The 15,676-nt window shown below is 41.2% G+C and overlaps 1 protein-coding gene and 1 pseudogene across 1 annotated transcript; both read right to left on the reverse strand.

Moving 5' to 3' along the window:
* The window catches only part of LOC140945081 (zinc metalloproteinase nas-13-like), a 276,809-nt pseudogene that overhangs the window by 40,328 nt on the left and 220,805 nt on the right, over positions 1–15,676 (reverse strand).
* On the reverse strand, positions 7,012–12,025 carry LOC140946522 (uncharacterized). Its single transcript, XM_073395653.1, has 2 exons — positions 7,391–12,025; positions 7,012–7,111 (listed from the first exon to the last, which is right to left on the reverse strand). Exons 1-2 carry the CDS (start codon positions 11,974–11,976, stop codon positions 7,012–7,014), a joined length of 4,686 nt encoding a protein of 1,561 aa, XP_073251754.1. The 5' UTR covers positions 11,977–12,025.

Consider the following 15,676-nt stretch of genomic DNA (forward strand, 5'->3'; position numbering starts at 1 on the left):
TAGCGAAATTAAATGGCTGTGTACACTATCAATTATTCAGTAAATTTTATCATGCAGACAAGAAAACAAGATGTTATAGGTAGCCTGCGATCATAGTCGTTTGTTGTTGTGGGGAAAATGTTTCAGTCGAAGGAAGTTTTAATTAAAGAAAACATTAATTTCCATAAAAGAAAAATCATCGCTGTTATGCTCGCAACTTAGGTGCGAAAAAGAAAGCCTGAAAAAATTACATACATACGCGTCTTCAACACCTAAATTAACAACGGTGCAGAATTTCCTTTAGCGCTGCTTTTTATGCAGAAATACGTATGTTATCAAATTAGCACATAGGATGACTGTTTTTCCCTAGCGATCGAATACATGGTCTGATTACGGGTATAGACTTCCCCATTTTGGTCTGGAATCGGGTATAGTTTTTCGAGGGAACTACGGGAGTGTATGAACATACTTGTCTTTTCAATCCCAAATGAATAAGAACGAATGAATAGAAATATGTGAATTCGAAATGCGTTTGAAGAAATTTTTTGTTTGCGCTCTACTCTAAGTAATGATGACATAATTTCTGCCAAGGTCGGAAAACGGGTATGGATTTTAGAGGTCTGGTCTGAAATAGGGTCAGGCACAACCCCGCCAAGAATTCCCTTCCGGGCTGGCTTGGGCAGTAGCGACCAGACTTTTGTCAACAATAGGTAATTTTTGCCGAGTTCCATAAACTTTCACTTTAGAAACGAGGCTACTGAGTGCAAAACCTTTCCTGTTGCACTTAGCCTCCCTTTGAAAAAGAGGCTCGGAACAACAATGAGTCTGTGGGCGAAATCCTATGGTGCTGGTATTCAAATGAAACCTATTAAGTAGAACGTTTGCAGAGTACCATTTATTTCTTACGATTTTACAAAACGAAATTTAATTTTGGGGGGATTTTTTTTGGCCAGGCGGTTAGAAGTGAAACGGTTTGTACGGCAAGTCTATCCCAAGGCCTAATGAGGAGTGAGCGTTAGGGGTGCGCAGATTATAAGAGGGATCATTGAGTTTCGGTTTGAATAGAAAGGAGAAGTCGTTACGTCACGTTGCCATGGTAGCAAAATTTTTGGAAGACAACAAACCGATAAAGTCACTTAAAAGTCTATTCGCACTATTTCAAACTTCACCGATCTTATTCAATTTTATTTAATTTAATTTGGCAAATCTTGGCGAAATTTTCTTCGGGGCCGTATTTATCGTTATCTAAGTTTAGAAAAAGAAAGCGACAATTTTTTGTGTTGTGTTCACCTCCATAAAGCGGGGCTCGTGAAATTAAGAAGTTTCATGTCGTAATGGTGCAACGACGGCAAAGAAATGTACAAAATAGCGTGATGCACGTGCAAAGTTGTTGTTTGTTAATATAAACATATTATTTTTTCGTTCTCCTTGCTGTGGCAGTCGTCGTCGGTTTTGTTGTCATCCAGAAATAGTGCTACCATGGTAACGTGACGTCACACTTCTCCACTCTATTACAAGTTAATTTACGTGAAGAAACATCTGCGTAGGCCAACACGATATACTGACATGACAGGGCTGCCCCCCGGCACGGGATGCGTGATCATGAAGACACGTTTTTTGCTCTTCACGTTTTTGACCCTCTTGAAACCCCGTACCAAGGCAGCGTTATACCAAGGTTCAATCAATTCATTTTATTATTAAGTTCCTCTTCGCAATTTTTGAAAAAAAAGGGGGAAAGGATTTTGCATTTAGACCAGGAACCCGTTTCCCGAGGTCCCGCCAAAGTCTTCAAAACCTGACTCTGTTTAGACAAAAATCATGCATTTCGCTACCCTGTCGAGAGAACTTTTTTTAGGGCCCTGATTCGTTTCGTTTCCCATACAGAATGACGTAATTTAGATTAAAACTTTTTAAACTGACACACTGGAATTAGATGATTTTGGAAAAAATAATTTTGGGCACGAATCCTGAAGACTCATAGCCTACGGACACAAACGTCAGACGACCGTAAATACGTCTGTGTCCGCAGGCTAAAAGACTGAGAAAAACCATATCCTGTTCAGCGGCACATATGGAAGTGCTCACCGGGACTAGAGTACCCTAGGGACCATATTTCTCATGCAATACAGCAAAACGAGGCCTGTTTACATGAAGGTAGGGGACCCCAGGCAGGTGAGGTTACCCGCTTAGGTGAGGTAAAAAATTAACCCTCCTTCACATGCAATTTTACAACCAGGCCATCCCGGGGTGCACTTTCTCAAGCTTATTGAATGGTCGCTAAGCACGTAAACAAGAAACATGATCGCAAACCACATGTTTTGGCGATTAATGCTCTTCTACACTCACTTGCTGCTCTTGCTGCAACCTTCAGTTTGATGGCTTTCTATTGTTAACTTTAATAATGATGCAAAGCCACCGCCAAATTTTGCGCGAATTTGATGTATCACGAATCGGACCCCGGCTAGGCGGGTTACTTCCCCTTGAAACGTTTACATGGCAAAATTTGACCCGGCTGAGAGGGTTACCCGGTCTGCCAGACCGGGCTACCTACCTTTGCGGTTCCCCCCATTTATCATGTAAACGTGATCACATTAAAATGAGAGATTATATGGACAGGCGGGTTACCCCTCCTAAGCGGGTTACCTCACCTACCTAGGGTGCCCCACCTTCATGTAAACAGGCCCTAAATCAGCTTTCTGTCTCATAGTTACGATTAATGTTCTCTATGACACTGAAAGACTACAAGGAAAAAATGGACTTTTAAAAAAATATGCGTAGGCAATTCACACAATTGCTCATTGCATGAGTCTATTCTTTAAGTAATCCAGGAGGTCGCCTGCATTTGACATATTTAGCGGGTCCAAATAAACGCGATTAAGTTTGAAAGAACGCAAATTCATTTTTTTACCGACGTTATCACTGCCGTCGTTGTCGTCATTGCTTAAGGTTCCTATTTTTTTTTTGTCTCAATTTGTTCCGAAAATTGTTACATCGACAGCTATTGAAACCCGGAGTAGTCAATCGAAAAAAATCGGTATCGACTTATCAATCGATAAGTCGATAAAAATCAGTAAAGCTGATTTGATTGATATCGATTGTATCGATCAATTGGTAGAAATCTATGACACACTCGTTTCGTTTATCGATTTATCTTCAGTTGATTTTTACCGATTTCATCGATTTATATCGGAAGATATATGTGTTCATCTGTTCATTCAAAAATGAAAACTGATTTCATGCAAGCGGTAAATTTGTTGACAATTGAGTTGCGATTGATAGTTGAAGGATCAAACAATTATCACTTGTTAAAAAAAATATTTTTAAAAATTTTGAAAAATCCTATCTTTTCTTCAAAACCAGGTTTAAAATCTTCTTCTGGTTTGTAGGCGCTCAGTTTTTCACCGTTTAGACCTGCCTCCATTCCAAAATAACGTCGTTGTAGCAGTTCCGGGTGTAGTTACATCCTGGAGTAGCCCATAGACAAAAATCGAAATCAATAAAAATCGTTAGCAATCAAGTGATTTTTATTGATTGATAACAAAAACGGTAAAAATCTATTTAGGGAAATATCTATGAATGAATTTCAGACACCCCTTCGACTCGAGGGGATGTCTGAGATTCAGGTTGGGAAATCTTTACTAAAGTTGTATTTCTCGTGATACTTGCCTGCGAGAACTGAATGTAATTATAAAACCGAACCGTTTTTGTTGTTATGTACAAAACGAAGAGTTTTAGAGAGAAGCTTATGTGTGTAATAGGTTCCACATTTCTCATTTTCATGTTTGTTGATCAGCTGTTACTCGTGGATGTGTTTTTCCAGCTGTATTATCTAACTCGTGCCAAAAAACAACAATGGCGGACTTCCGTTATAAATCGTTAAAATCATGAAAAATAGATCCCCCCGCCCTTTCTTCTCCCGGGCTCCTTCGAGGCCGTCTTAAAGATAATGACCGAGCGCGTAGCGCGGACCGAGCGGGTAGATTTAATGCACCTTTTCATTGTTTTACAACCAGCAGGACATTCTTGTGATCACTAAAATGGAACGGTAGGCTATTTTTCGTAGTAATGACCACCTGTTCCACCTCAATGACCTGCTTTTCCTTTTTCTGAAAATCATGCCCCGTTCAAAACAACGGAAGGTGCATTAAAATGTCTCGAGGGGATCGTCTACATACTCGGTGTCAAAACTATGAATCAGCTTACTAAATTCATTTTCTTGTTCCCATACGGCTGGCTAAAAGGTATTTTTATAATGTTTACTGACTTGGTAAGTAAACCAGTGATGTTTTTCTTTTTCGTAAAATAGCATAATAAAATAAATTGAAAACAATAACAACAACCATCTTATCTAATTCCAAAGTCATTGACCGCGATGGCAAAGTACTTGACAGGACCTTCAACAAAGGTGTGGCATTTGGGCGGCACACCTCTACCCAAACTTTCCTCGAGTGCCCCCCCCCCCCCTCCCCACCCCGGGAGTTGACGAACCTCCCGTAAGTGACCTCCCAATCTGCGAAAACAATTGAGTGCTTGCTTACGGAAGGTGAATGCTTACGAGAATTGAACTATAGAGGTTCTTTCCGAAGACGAGGTCCCGACACATCTACTTTTTGAAAGACAATTCATTGGATTGCAATTTTAAAGTTACGGTATAGCTCCTTGTGGTCGCTAAAAGATCTTCGCAAAGTAGTACTTACAGCGAGCATGGAGATCGAGCTTAAGTGGGAAATCTATTTTAAAACCGTAACACCCAAAGTGGTCAAGGTCGCTTTCGATGGACAGGTGGTTTTTTAACTGTAGTGATTTGACACGGAAGATTTTGGTGTTTTAGATAGATGGTAGCGCATCGCTTATTGGTGGAAATTCTACAGCGAGTAGAGCTAATACACTAGCGCGGATTGGCCGAGTCATCTTCGGTTCGTGGGTGGCCTTTTTAACGTGCGCTTCGGCACTTCGCAAGCTCGGCTATTCCTGAGGAGAATTTTAGTTTCAGCTCTGTATATCGATCGGCCCTTCTTACCCAAGAGTAATTTTTTTTCCATCCAGCGACCCAAATAATACAAAAAAAGCTTTGAAATAGCTAGTTTCTGCTTCTAACAGCGGCAGGATTGAAGGGAAAAATGCTTTAAATATAATAACTTTTTTTCACTAGTTATCGGCAGGCAGGCAGCCTGGCGCAGTGCCTGAGAGTTGGCCTTAGGACTGATAGTTTAGGTTCGACTCTTGGCGAAGCTGTTTTCTTTTCTTTGTTGTACATTTCCTCTTCGTTTCGAAATTTTAATCATATTTTTCCCTTTAACTTGTTTCCCTTTATTCTTATTGCTGCTCTTTGTGTTTCTAGGAACCAGTAAAAAGGAGGAAATGACAAAAACAATTACACCAAAAATGTTGAAACCTCAACCTACATAACATATACAGTTGAACCCCGATGGGGAAGCCGTAAATAACTAACACAGCATAAGTACGCATATATATTCCTTCACCCACTTACAACAGAAAGTAAGTATGGAATAATACCATTGTGGATTCCTTTATAACGGTTATTATGATTATTCATTGTCCTGGCTATCTTCTTCTTATCGGCTAAGAGCCAGGCGTTTACCCAGACATTGAAAACTGCCCGTCAAGAAGGCATGTTTTCCCTTAAAATATAAGAGATTAAGCAAATTTTCCTTGTAATTCTTCCATAAATGGGCGTCCATAGGACGGCTGGACACCCTTCTGGCTAAAACCTTGCTATTAAAGAGCCTAAAGCTGATAAACAGTTATTGGATGAGGTTTTGTGTGACATCCCGAGCAATCAAGGTCGGAGTAAGTGTTATATATCAGCCTAGCCGAAGGTCGAGCTGATACGCCTTACCGAAACCTTGATTATTCCTGATATCTCAAAAAACAAATTTAATAATTGTTTTATTATACATTGTTTTAAAGAAATTAGTCACAAACACAGGATAGCGTGGGACACTGACATTGCTCTTGGAAATAATGTATTGCGCGCACAACCCACAGATTAGTCACTAATTAATCTGTTAGCAGATAACTAACTAATCTGTAGGTTGAACTGATTTCCAAACTTATTCTACATTGTACTTACCGTCTTGTCCCCGGCTGAGAGCGCAATGTTCTACTAATATTCTAATAATCTACTTCCACTTCATGTCTAGTTAAAGCTTGTGATAATTGTAGTTCAAATTTTGTCAATTTGATTACAGTTGGAATATATCACGGTTGAGAGTGCAAGGCAAATTCCGATCATTATTAGCCCGAGTAGAAGGCGCTAGGAAATAAATGGGCGCAAGAAAAAACGCGCGCGAGAGAAGGAGACACGCGAATCTCCCTCGCGTGCGCTCTTTCTTTCTTGCGCTCATTTACTTCCTAGCGCCCACTACGCGGGCTAGATCATTATACGTTTCTGGGAAACTGCCCACCTACCCCTCCTCTAAGTCATCATTAACACTTACTTTTCACTTAGGGCAAAATGCTGGCTCAGGGAAGGGGTGAGCCTGCGTAGCATGGCGGTTTTGGCTGGGCTTGCAAACAAGCCAAGGTGGGGTCAGTGAAACTGTCAGGAGATTGGGCGGCTCAGTTGTGCGCCCGACAAAACTGCCATGCTACGCAGATTAGGGAGGGGTAGGTGGAAAATTTCCCAGAATCGTATAATGAACCGCAAATTCCGTTTGCAATCTGCGAGATGACCGTTGAAGAGGACTTTTAAACATTTATATCAATTTCAAAGTAGTCGTTCACAGTGAGGGGAATTCGTGACCTCTTGTCTCCCCCACTGAATTTCCCAGTGTGATGGCATGCAAAGTTTCAACGTTCGGTTCATTATATACATGTGCCTTTCCACCGTGACACCACAATTCAGTCCCAGCAAACATCGGCTTGTACTCTGGGCTGTTTAAATTGACTTCAATCCACCGTTGTACAGTTAGGCCGGGGACGTTGATTTGAAAATCCGGTAACTCTTTTCGTCGATTGTCACCTCCGCACTGACACTGCAATTCAATTCAGTTCAGGGAGTCATTAGTGTTAAGTAAAGACCGTATTGAGTTTCACTAGACATTTAGGAACCAGGCAGCTATAAAACAGTGCCTGGACACAGTCCGACACATTCACACGCGTGGACGATCTGAGAGAAAAAAAAAATAGCGTTCTAACACTCGAAAATGGTTTTAAAAACATTACTTGAAGCAAGTTACCAATAAGACCTATAGTATTGTGGTCTTAGCGCTATGGACCCCTCTTTAAGCCCAGCCCGTCGCTGCGACAACTGATGCCCAAACATAAAGGTACTGAGTTTTAGACGTATTAATTCAGAGCCAAAGATGATTGGTTGGTTTTCCGGGGTTCACTTTATCGTTAATGTATCTCAGTGCCCAAAAAACTGTTGAAAAGAAAAGAAACTAACCTTTCTTTCTTCTTAGTTTCTTTTGGCAACTGTACTTGAATGAATTTTGTTCTTGCGCCGGACAAACCAATGGCGACCAGAGGCTGGTACAAACAAGCGCCCAAACAGAACGGTTGCTCTCCAATGTCTAGAACACTTAGCAGATCTCCAGCCTCGAGATTATACAATCGAAGGAAGTTGTCCTCACTACAGCAAACCAACGATTCATCATCTAAAAACTTGCAGTCAACAATTTCAATGTCAGTCTGGTCTCCAAGGAAGACGTGTAGTGTTTCTCCCGTATCTGCATTAAGTATATGCAGGCCGTGACCTTCGTCAAGAGTATTCCACGTGACAACAAGATCACTTTTAGGAGAAAAGAGCATTTGTGGTTTAATCGCGGTTATAACTCTAGCTGAATCAGTCCAACACGTTCTTTCCCACAGAAATACACCATTTTTCCATGAACTGACTGTAACCTTCTCCGTTGCAGTACAAAGTAACCCTTGACTTGGATTACTACATACCGGAACTGAAAGTAGCTGTTCATTGCGATCTAAAAAGATCTCTAGCGATGAGATAATCTTGCAGCTTCTAGCACTGGTGACGTCCAAAAATTGGATAAGGAAGCGCTGCCATAAACGGTTCCCTATCGGATCTGACCTAAAGACATTCAGTTCAGAAGAATTAGAATAAAAACGGGCTATCCGTTCCTCTGAAATGGAAAAATGATGGCCGTCATATCTGGTAACCTCCGGAAGGTAGCAAAGAAATTTGGACATGTCAAAGGTCCATAACTCTGTGCCGTCATCTTTTAAAAGTACTACACCATCTCTTGTTGGAAAGATGGAAACAGAGCCAGGGAGTTCTATCGTGTTCAATTCCTCGCGGTTTGACATTCTCAAAGCAGTAACCAATGTTACCTTTCTACTTGAGTCCAAGGAATCTTTAACAAACTCTGAAGTAGTGGAATAAATAGTATCTCCTTTAAGAGAACAGGCAATCTCTTTGACCTCTCTACCGTTTCGGGAATCAGACGCCACGTCAGTATTCAACATCGTGATGTATTTGGAAGCTGGGCTACCAACCAATGCTGACTTATCATCGAATCTGATGTAGGAGCCTGCATACAAAAAACTACTGGGGATTACTTTATCCACTTCTCTAAGCCAGTAGCAGCTCTTGCCCCGCATTACAAAATCCTTTAAGTCCAAAGTGCCTGACGAATCGCACGGCCATAATCTGAATGTTTTAGGATGAAGATGATCAAAATAGGACTCATGATTAGCACTGAAAATTGCGAACTCAGGTGGTCCATAAAAGAAACCTTTATACGAGTCACGGTGTGCGCGGAAGGTAATACCAAGAAACCCGCAAACAAGAGTGTTCTTATCGGATGTGAAAAGCATCAGCCCATATGGACCACATGGCACCTCAAGACTTTCAGTATAATGTATCGTCTGCAGCTGACGTCGGTTAACTCGATCAAAAAGAATAATTTGACCATTCACGTAGGAAATAGCAACTACTGACCCATCTTCAGAAATGGTAAAAGAAAAAATTTCGACTACCCATGGACCAAAAATTTCCAAAACTTTTTTACCATCTTCCGTATTCCACAGGGCTAACGTATCCCGCTTATTTTGGCAGTCAGTTAGAATTTCCTTCTTCTCCTTGCAAAAGACGAAATTTGAGAAAATACAGTCACTGTCAAGGAAAAGGTCTTCTTTGTCTCCAGTCAGTATGGAATAGCCATATCGGAGGGTCCCCGGGAGCACAAATTTCCCGTTTGGATGAAACGTTACAGAACGGTAGTAGGACAAAGAATGGCCTCCATCACGGTATGCGCTGTTGTATGGATATCCAGAATAGAACACTTTCTTCGTAGTCAGTGTTGGTTGAACCCATATCTTGTTGCATGTCAGCAGAGACCACAGATAGATAGTTCCATCTCGACATTCGCATACCAAGTATTTCATGTCAGGCGAAACATCAAAACAAACGATTTTGTCTGAACAGTAAAATCGCGCCCTTTCAGCTCCCTTCTGTTCTTCTCTGTCTAAATATTTCATGTAGGCTATTTTGGGCGTTAACGATTCAAGGATAATTGCTGCTGAAGACGACAATTCAGGAATCTCTTCGTTAATCAAACATTGGAAAAATAGATGAGGGTGATCAACCAAGACATAAGAGTGTTTTTTTAGAAGACTAACGAGAGAGGTCACAACGAAATCTCTTTCCTCACTTAATAAACTGGAATTCTCAATGTGATAACTATGAAGATCTTCTACGGTGGTTGTGCTCTTAACAAGAAGTTTCCCATAAATAAGCTCCAGGTCCGTTGCGTATTTGTAGATCTGTTCTGCTGTGACACTGTTGGTTCGTGATTTGTCCGCCAAGTCATGGTCGTTGACCTCAAGCATGTGCTGGATACCATGATGCAAAGCGTATGTTTCAGTATTCGTAAACTGTTTGCCATGAACCCTTTTTCGCTGCATGCTATCCAATTCGGAAGCGCAAATATCAGAAAGGACAATATGACCTTCTTTCTCGTCCACGATGAAATCATGCTGTTTGTAGGGTGAGGATCCTATTAACCAGTCCTTGATTGACTTGTGAAAGAAGAGAAGACGACCCTCCCGAACTGGTAACAGTGTAGAGATGCAAGATATTGCTTTGTGAAGTTTTCGCTGCGCAGTCAAAGATTTTTCCCCCGGGGATAGAATTTTGGCAATGAATTCTACTGGTAATGGTTCTCTTGAAGCGGTCAATGCACACAGGAAGCGCAAAAAACGTTCCTCATCTGCATTAAGCTCTTTATTTCGGCAAAGTTCATTCGCTAACCGTTTGAAATAGGACGAGTAAACGGATGAAATACCTGAAGGTAGTACGCTTTCTAGCTGATCAGGAGAGAGAATTGAAACATTCTTTTGGATAAAATCCACTATAAAGTAAGCGTAAATAAACAGGCCTTCTGATTTCTTGACCAGTTCCTTCAAGAGCACATGTTTATTCTCTTCACCAATTTTGAAGCTGAGTTGATTTTCAAACAAGGTTTGAATGTCATTTAAGTTTTTTTCTTGTTTTTGTTCAAGCTCGATTGGCTTCAAATGTCGCAATGCCTCTGTAATGTTCCTCTCTGGACGAGTTGTAATGAGAATTCTAATCCAAACTGGAAGCATAGAAAAGTGGTTTCTGATTACGTGTAGAAGCTCATTGCGTCCCTGGTACTCGCTTTCATCGAGGCCATCAATGACTATTAGGGTGTTTCTTTCAGGATCTTGTACTGTGCTTAGAGGCTCTTTGAACAGCAATGCAAACAGCTCTTCTACACCCATGTTGTTGAGGTCTTTTCCCAGATTTCTAGACAGCTGTTCCACTAGAGCATTTTTGTAATTTGGCATCGCTTGACACAAGTGACAGGCCAAAGACTGGAGCATTAAACGTGGATCTCGGTACCGTGAATTGTTATGCTGACAAAAGTGGCTTCCTGACAATCTTCCAGCCTTTTGCATTCTTTGCGAAACAACAGCGGAGATAACAGTCTTTCCCATCCCTGGATTTCCACTGATTACCATCACGCGATGTGGCGATGCTCGGTCATCTAACCAGTCTTCGACCCTTTTGAAGATCCACTCACGAGTTCCTTCCTGGAATTTCTTTGCATGAAATTCTATGTCTCCTTTGAATTCGGACTTGACAAGAGTTCTCAGCACCTCATCTGCCTGCTCGTTTCTCTTTTGCGTCAAGCTTTTTACTTCCTGTTTCACTTCTTGAATTGATTCACGAATTTCGTCTACAGCTTGGCTTGTTTTGGATTGAGATTCACACACTCCCTCTAAACGTGACTGTGCTGCCCTCATTTCTTGTTGTCCTTTGAGTTCTATTTCCACTGCTTCATCTACAACATCCTGAGTTTTGCTTAGGGATTGACGTAGCTCTTCCAACTTTAAAGTGCCATCTTCAACTGTTTTACTGAGTCTTAGTTGCGTCTGGCGGATATCCGTCAGCTGTGTTTTTATGTCCTTTTCACTGTCAGTCCACTCAATTAAGGCATCAAGGTAATCTTGCTCTCCACCCTGCTCTGCCTTCAGTCTGTCAATTTCTGCTTGATCTAAACCGAGAGATTGAAGAGCCGTGCTTATTTCTTGCCAGAAGGAGGAGAAAGATGTCGCATCTACACCGGTGGAAGTCACGTGACCATATAGCTCATTCCGAAAGAACTTAACGCGAGCAAGGTTAGCCTCAAGAGAGCTGTCACCAGGGGATGGCTTAGCATGCCAGCCTAACGCGGGAGGGGATAAACCACAAATGTTGGTTAGTAGAAGGAACAGAAGAGTGATGTCAAACGTGTTAGAATCTGGTATCCCTCCAGGAGGGGGGAACAGTTTTTCCCACTGATGCTTATTTAGTACTCTTCTACGAAAAAGTTTGTTAAGAATTGAATAATTGGCATTGAGACCAGAAGCCAAGTTGGCAGGTGGGTGATGCCGATCGAAAATATTCTTCAGCACTGTTGTTCCGCCATCGATGAGAAGCCTGCTCAGCTTGTTTCCATTTGTCTTCTCTCTTGAGCTGGCCAGGGGTGAAGGTGCTGCAGTCGCCATTTAGAAACCTTGGTGCACGAGAAAATGTTTATGTCTTGAAAATTTGATCTTAACCTACGCTGGAAAGAATAAATTTAAACGTGAGTAACACCCCAACCATCAACTCGCTCCGTCGTTTGTTTCATTTGTTTTGATTATTTTCATGATTACAAGACCATCAAAATGACAATTATGGGAGTATGACTGGAATGACTATTATAAGAATTAAAACCAATGCCTTCAAGAACGGTGTTTATCACATTAGCTGTCGAGGGTATTTTCTCAACACAACAGCTAGATTTACTATTGTGGACGATTTGAATTGCTTAACTGGGCGCATTTACAAATGAAATCTCAAAGTTCCGCTTTACTAGATATAAGGGAGTAATAGCTGCTTTAATTACAAGAGACACGGCTTTCTCTTTGTGCATAAAAGCAAATAGTTAAAGCAATAAAAAGTTTGGAAATCATTTATTGCCAGGTCGTTTGTTAGAACCAAGCAATTATACCAGATTATACATTATCGGGTTTCTCTCTTGAAGCAAACTGAATGAACAATATTGGTCATTGAATTTCAAAGAGAACGATAGTGCAAAGAATAATCTAGCTAAGTAACACAACACCGACGTGCAAAACAAATGTGGAAACTGAAGACAACGCAGGCATGGGCCTCAGCAATTTTCTCATATCTGCGACATTCAATATGAAACTTAAATGAGAACACGTAATCCAAGAGACTATAAGGGGGACAGAGAGGCCATCCCCCATATACACCCTATTCCACAGGTAATTCGTCTCGAGTTATTTTTAGAATCGGGATGAAGTTACCTCGCGCGAGGCGTGGATGTTTCGTGGAGGTTTCGCATGACCAAACACCGTGCAAAACAAGTCGGGCGAGAGGCAGTGAAAGCGTAAAAAGATCGAGAGCATTCCTGAATATTGAAGCGAAATGAGTCGGCGCTCACCTGAAAAAAAGGAATCGCTGGACTCTTTGACAACCCATGAAATCAGTTTAACTCGAAGTTGTCGTAACCTCAGTGCTTTAATAAAATGAGAAATTTCGCCGGTCTATTGAAACCGGTCGTTTGTACAATTTAGGCAGTTTAAGATCCAACGACGCGGACGACAACTAGAACGTCAAAAAAACAATAGGTTTAATTAGCAAAACAACAACTTCGCACGTGCAACACACTTTTTTGTTCATTTCTTTCCCGTTTTTGCACGACTACGACGTGAAAATGCCTAACTTCGCGTTTTATGGAGGACGTAAATAAGCAACGACGAAATTTTATTTCTCTTTCTGAGCTTGAATATGGTCCCTTGAAATTCAGCTTTAGGAGGGTTCGCCTACAATTGGCAAAGTATTAAAGTGGGCAGGAATAATCGCTATAAAGACTGAAAAAAAAATAAACATCAAACCAGAAATTGCTCTCTTCAAACTGTAAATTATAAATGTTCCTGAGAGAATATTCAGTGTGTTAAGGATTTCCCTGCTCTACTGTTAGCTCTATACAAGAGAGGAAGGGCGATTCTTTTTTAATTTCGGTTTCGCTGACACAGCTTTCGCAGAAATCTCGCTGTAGTCGTTTTCGTCGACAAAAGGAATAGCAAAATCGCTCTCCGCGTCTTCCCCCATTTTGTTCCGCGTCAATTCGTGGAGGACGCGTGGCTCTAGCGTGGGTCGTCCACGCGGAATACATTCGCGCTATGTGATTGGCTGTTGTCCAATCTCCCTTGGGTTCTGCGGTTCTAAAAATAACTCGAGACGAATTACCTGTGGAATAGGGTGTATATGGGGGATGGCCTCTCTGTCCCCTTTATAGTCTCTTGCGTAATCATATTGCCTGTAGTCATTATTTTCAATGTTGAAGTACGGTAATCCATATTGCAGATATTGAAGCTATGATTTAGCTTTCACCGGCCTTCTAAGTCATCATTATTTTACTATATACACTCAGAATCGATATGACCACTGGGTTTTCGTTTTTGCAAATTCTTCACAAGTTTTCTGACAAACGCGCTGCTTGTTGATGTGTTGTTCCCAAAAAGCAGAAGAGCCGTGTTGTGTCATATCCCGTGTCATATAAAACGCTGTCATATAATGGCTGCGGCTGGGTTATCAACCGTGTCAGCTCAGTTTCGACGCGCACCATACGTTACGTTTATCGACGAGTTTAACAGCAAAAGGAAAAGCTAAGAAAAGCATAAACTTGTAGATATCTTCCATACACAGAAAAAACGGGGGGTCTCCGGTATGGTTTCTTGAAGGCGGAAATATAAAGATATGTCTTCAGATTAGAGTGGCAAAGAATATTCTTTCGTTCGATATTTTCAGCTCTGGTCATGACTTCTACTTAATATCGAGCACATGAGCTAATGGCGACAGAAAGCTTGGGTTATTAACTTCAACTTTCATTGAGCAAGTCGCTACAAGCTAATAGAGCTTAAGAGTCGAGAGATTTAAGACCAATTGTAATATCTGCTTCATGACTGTATTGTTTATCCATCCGTTTCTTACGCTCAGTCAGTCTGCTGAAAATGTTCTAGAAACTTTGAAAGGCCTGAAAGTTACAATATGTTGCCATCGATAGGAAGTTTTTTCAAAATCCCAAACGTAACAGAACTAAACAAAACTGCACTACATTGTGAAAGTGAAACATCGAGGTCGATACTTTTAGATGCCTCGATAAATGCCCTGTGAAACGATCTGTGGCGTATACAAGGCCCTGAAGCTATTTTTGATAAACTCACCTTTTCTGCTGCTACATTCTCTAACGAAGCTTCTTCCATGTAGATCCCTGGACATGTTTCATAAAGAATCAAAGTGTCCTAAACAACGTGGCCCATCGATTAATCCAAAATTTAGATCGAAAACTTTGCAATTAGAAAAACAAAGGGAGTGCCATGTGCTCCTGGTGCCATTTATTTTTTGCATCAATGAGCACCAGTCGAGAGGCGCTTATTCATAACTTAGCAAATGGGGGCAAAGAGAGAAAAGGGCGCACGAGGTAGGCACGCCACACAGTCTATATCATTACCCTTCAACAGAACCAGGAGGAACCAGGAGCCGATTACGGTTCCTGACAGAAGTGTAGCTTAGAGAAGCTGCTGAGGAGTACGATAACTTTAAAAAAGAAAAAAGAAAAGAAACAATAGCAACAACAGTCAATCACTAGTCTGCATAACAGGCATCAAAAGGGGAAGAGGATATGGGGATAGGGAAGAAGGGAAAAAGGGAGGGGGATTGGGGAGAGAGGGCGTTTCTCCCTCCCCTCCTCCTCCCCTTTTTGCGCCTGTCACGGTCTAGCTCAAGAGTTTCAATCAACACTGGCAACCAAGCCTCTTAGGGAGTTCTTTGAAATTTTCATTTTTTTTTTTTAAAGAGAATTTGTGAGAACAAAGAAAGTACGTTCTAATTTCCGCTTTTTTTAAAGATTCGAAATAAAAATGACTCATTGTTTAGCTATTGTTTCGACATTGTTTGTGCTGTATGTCCTGTATGTTTCACAGTCAGTTCGCTTTTAAAGGCATTTCGAAGTGCTTTGGCGAGTTTAGACTTCGAGATGTTTTGAAAAAGAGGAATTTAGAACTTATTTCCTTTGTTCTAAATTATTCTCTCATTAAAGTCAAATTCCAACTATCTTTGGGCTCCTGTGCTGCCACAGTTCCTCTGGCAGCGACAAAAACGTCCCCATCTCCACCCCTATAAACAGCAAAACCG

Source organism: Porites lutea, chromosome 8 (assembly GCF_958299795.1).
Source record: "Porites lutea chromosome 8, jaPorLute2.1, whole genome shotgun sequence".
Taxonomy (NCBI): Eukaryota; Metazoa; Cnidaria; class Anthozoa; order Scleractinia; family Poritidae; genus Porites; species Porites lutea.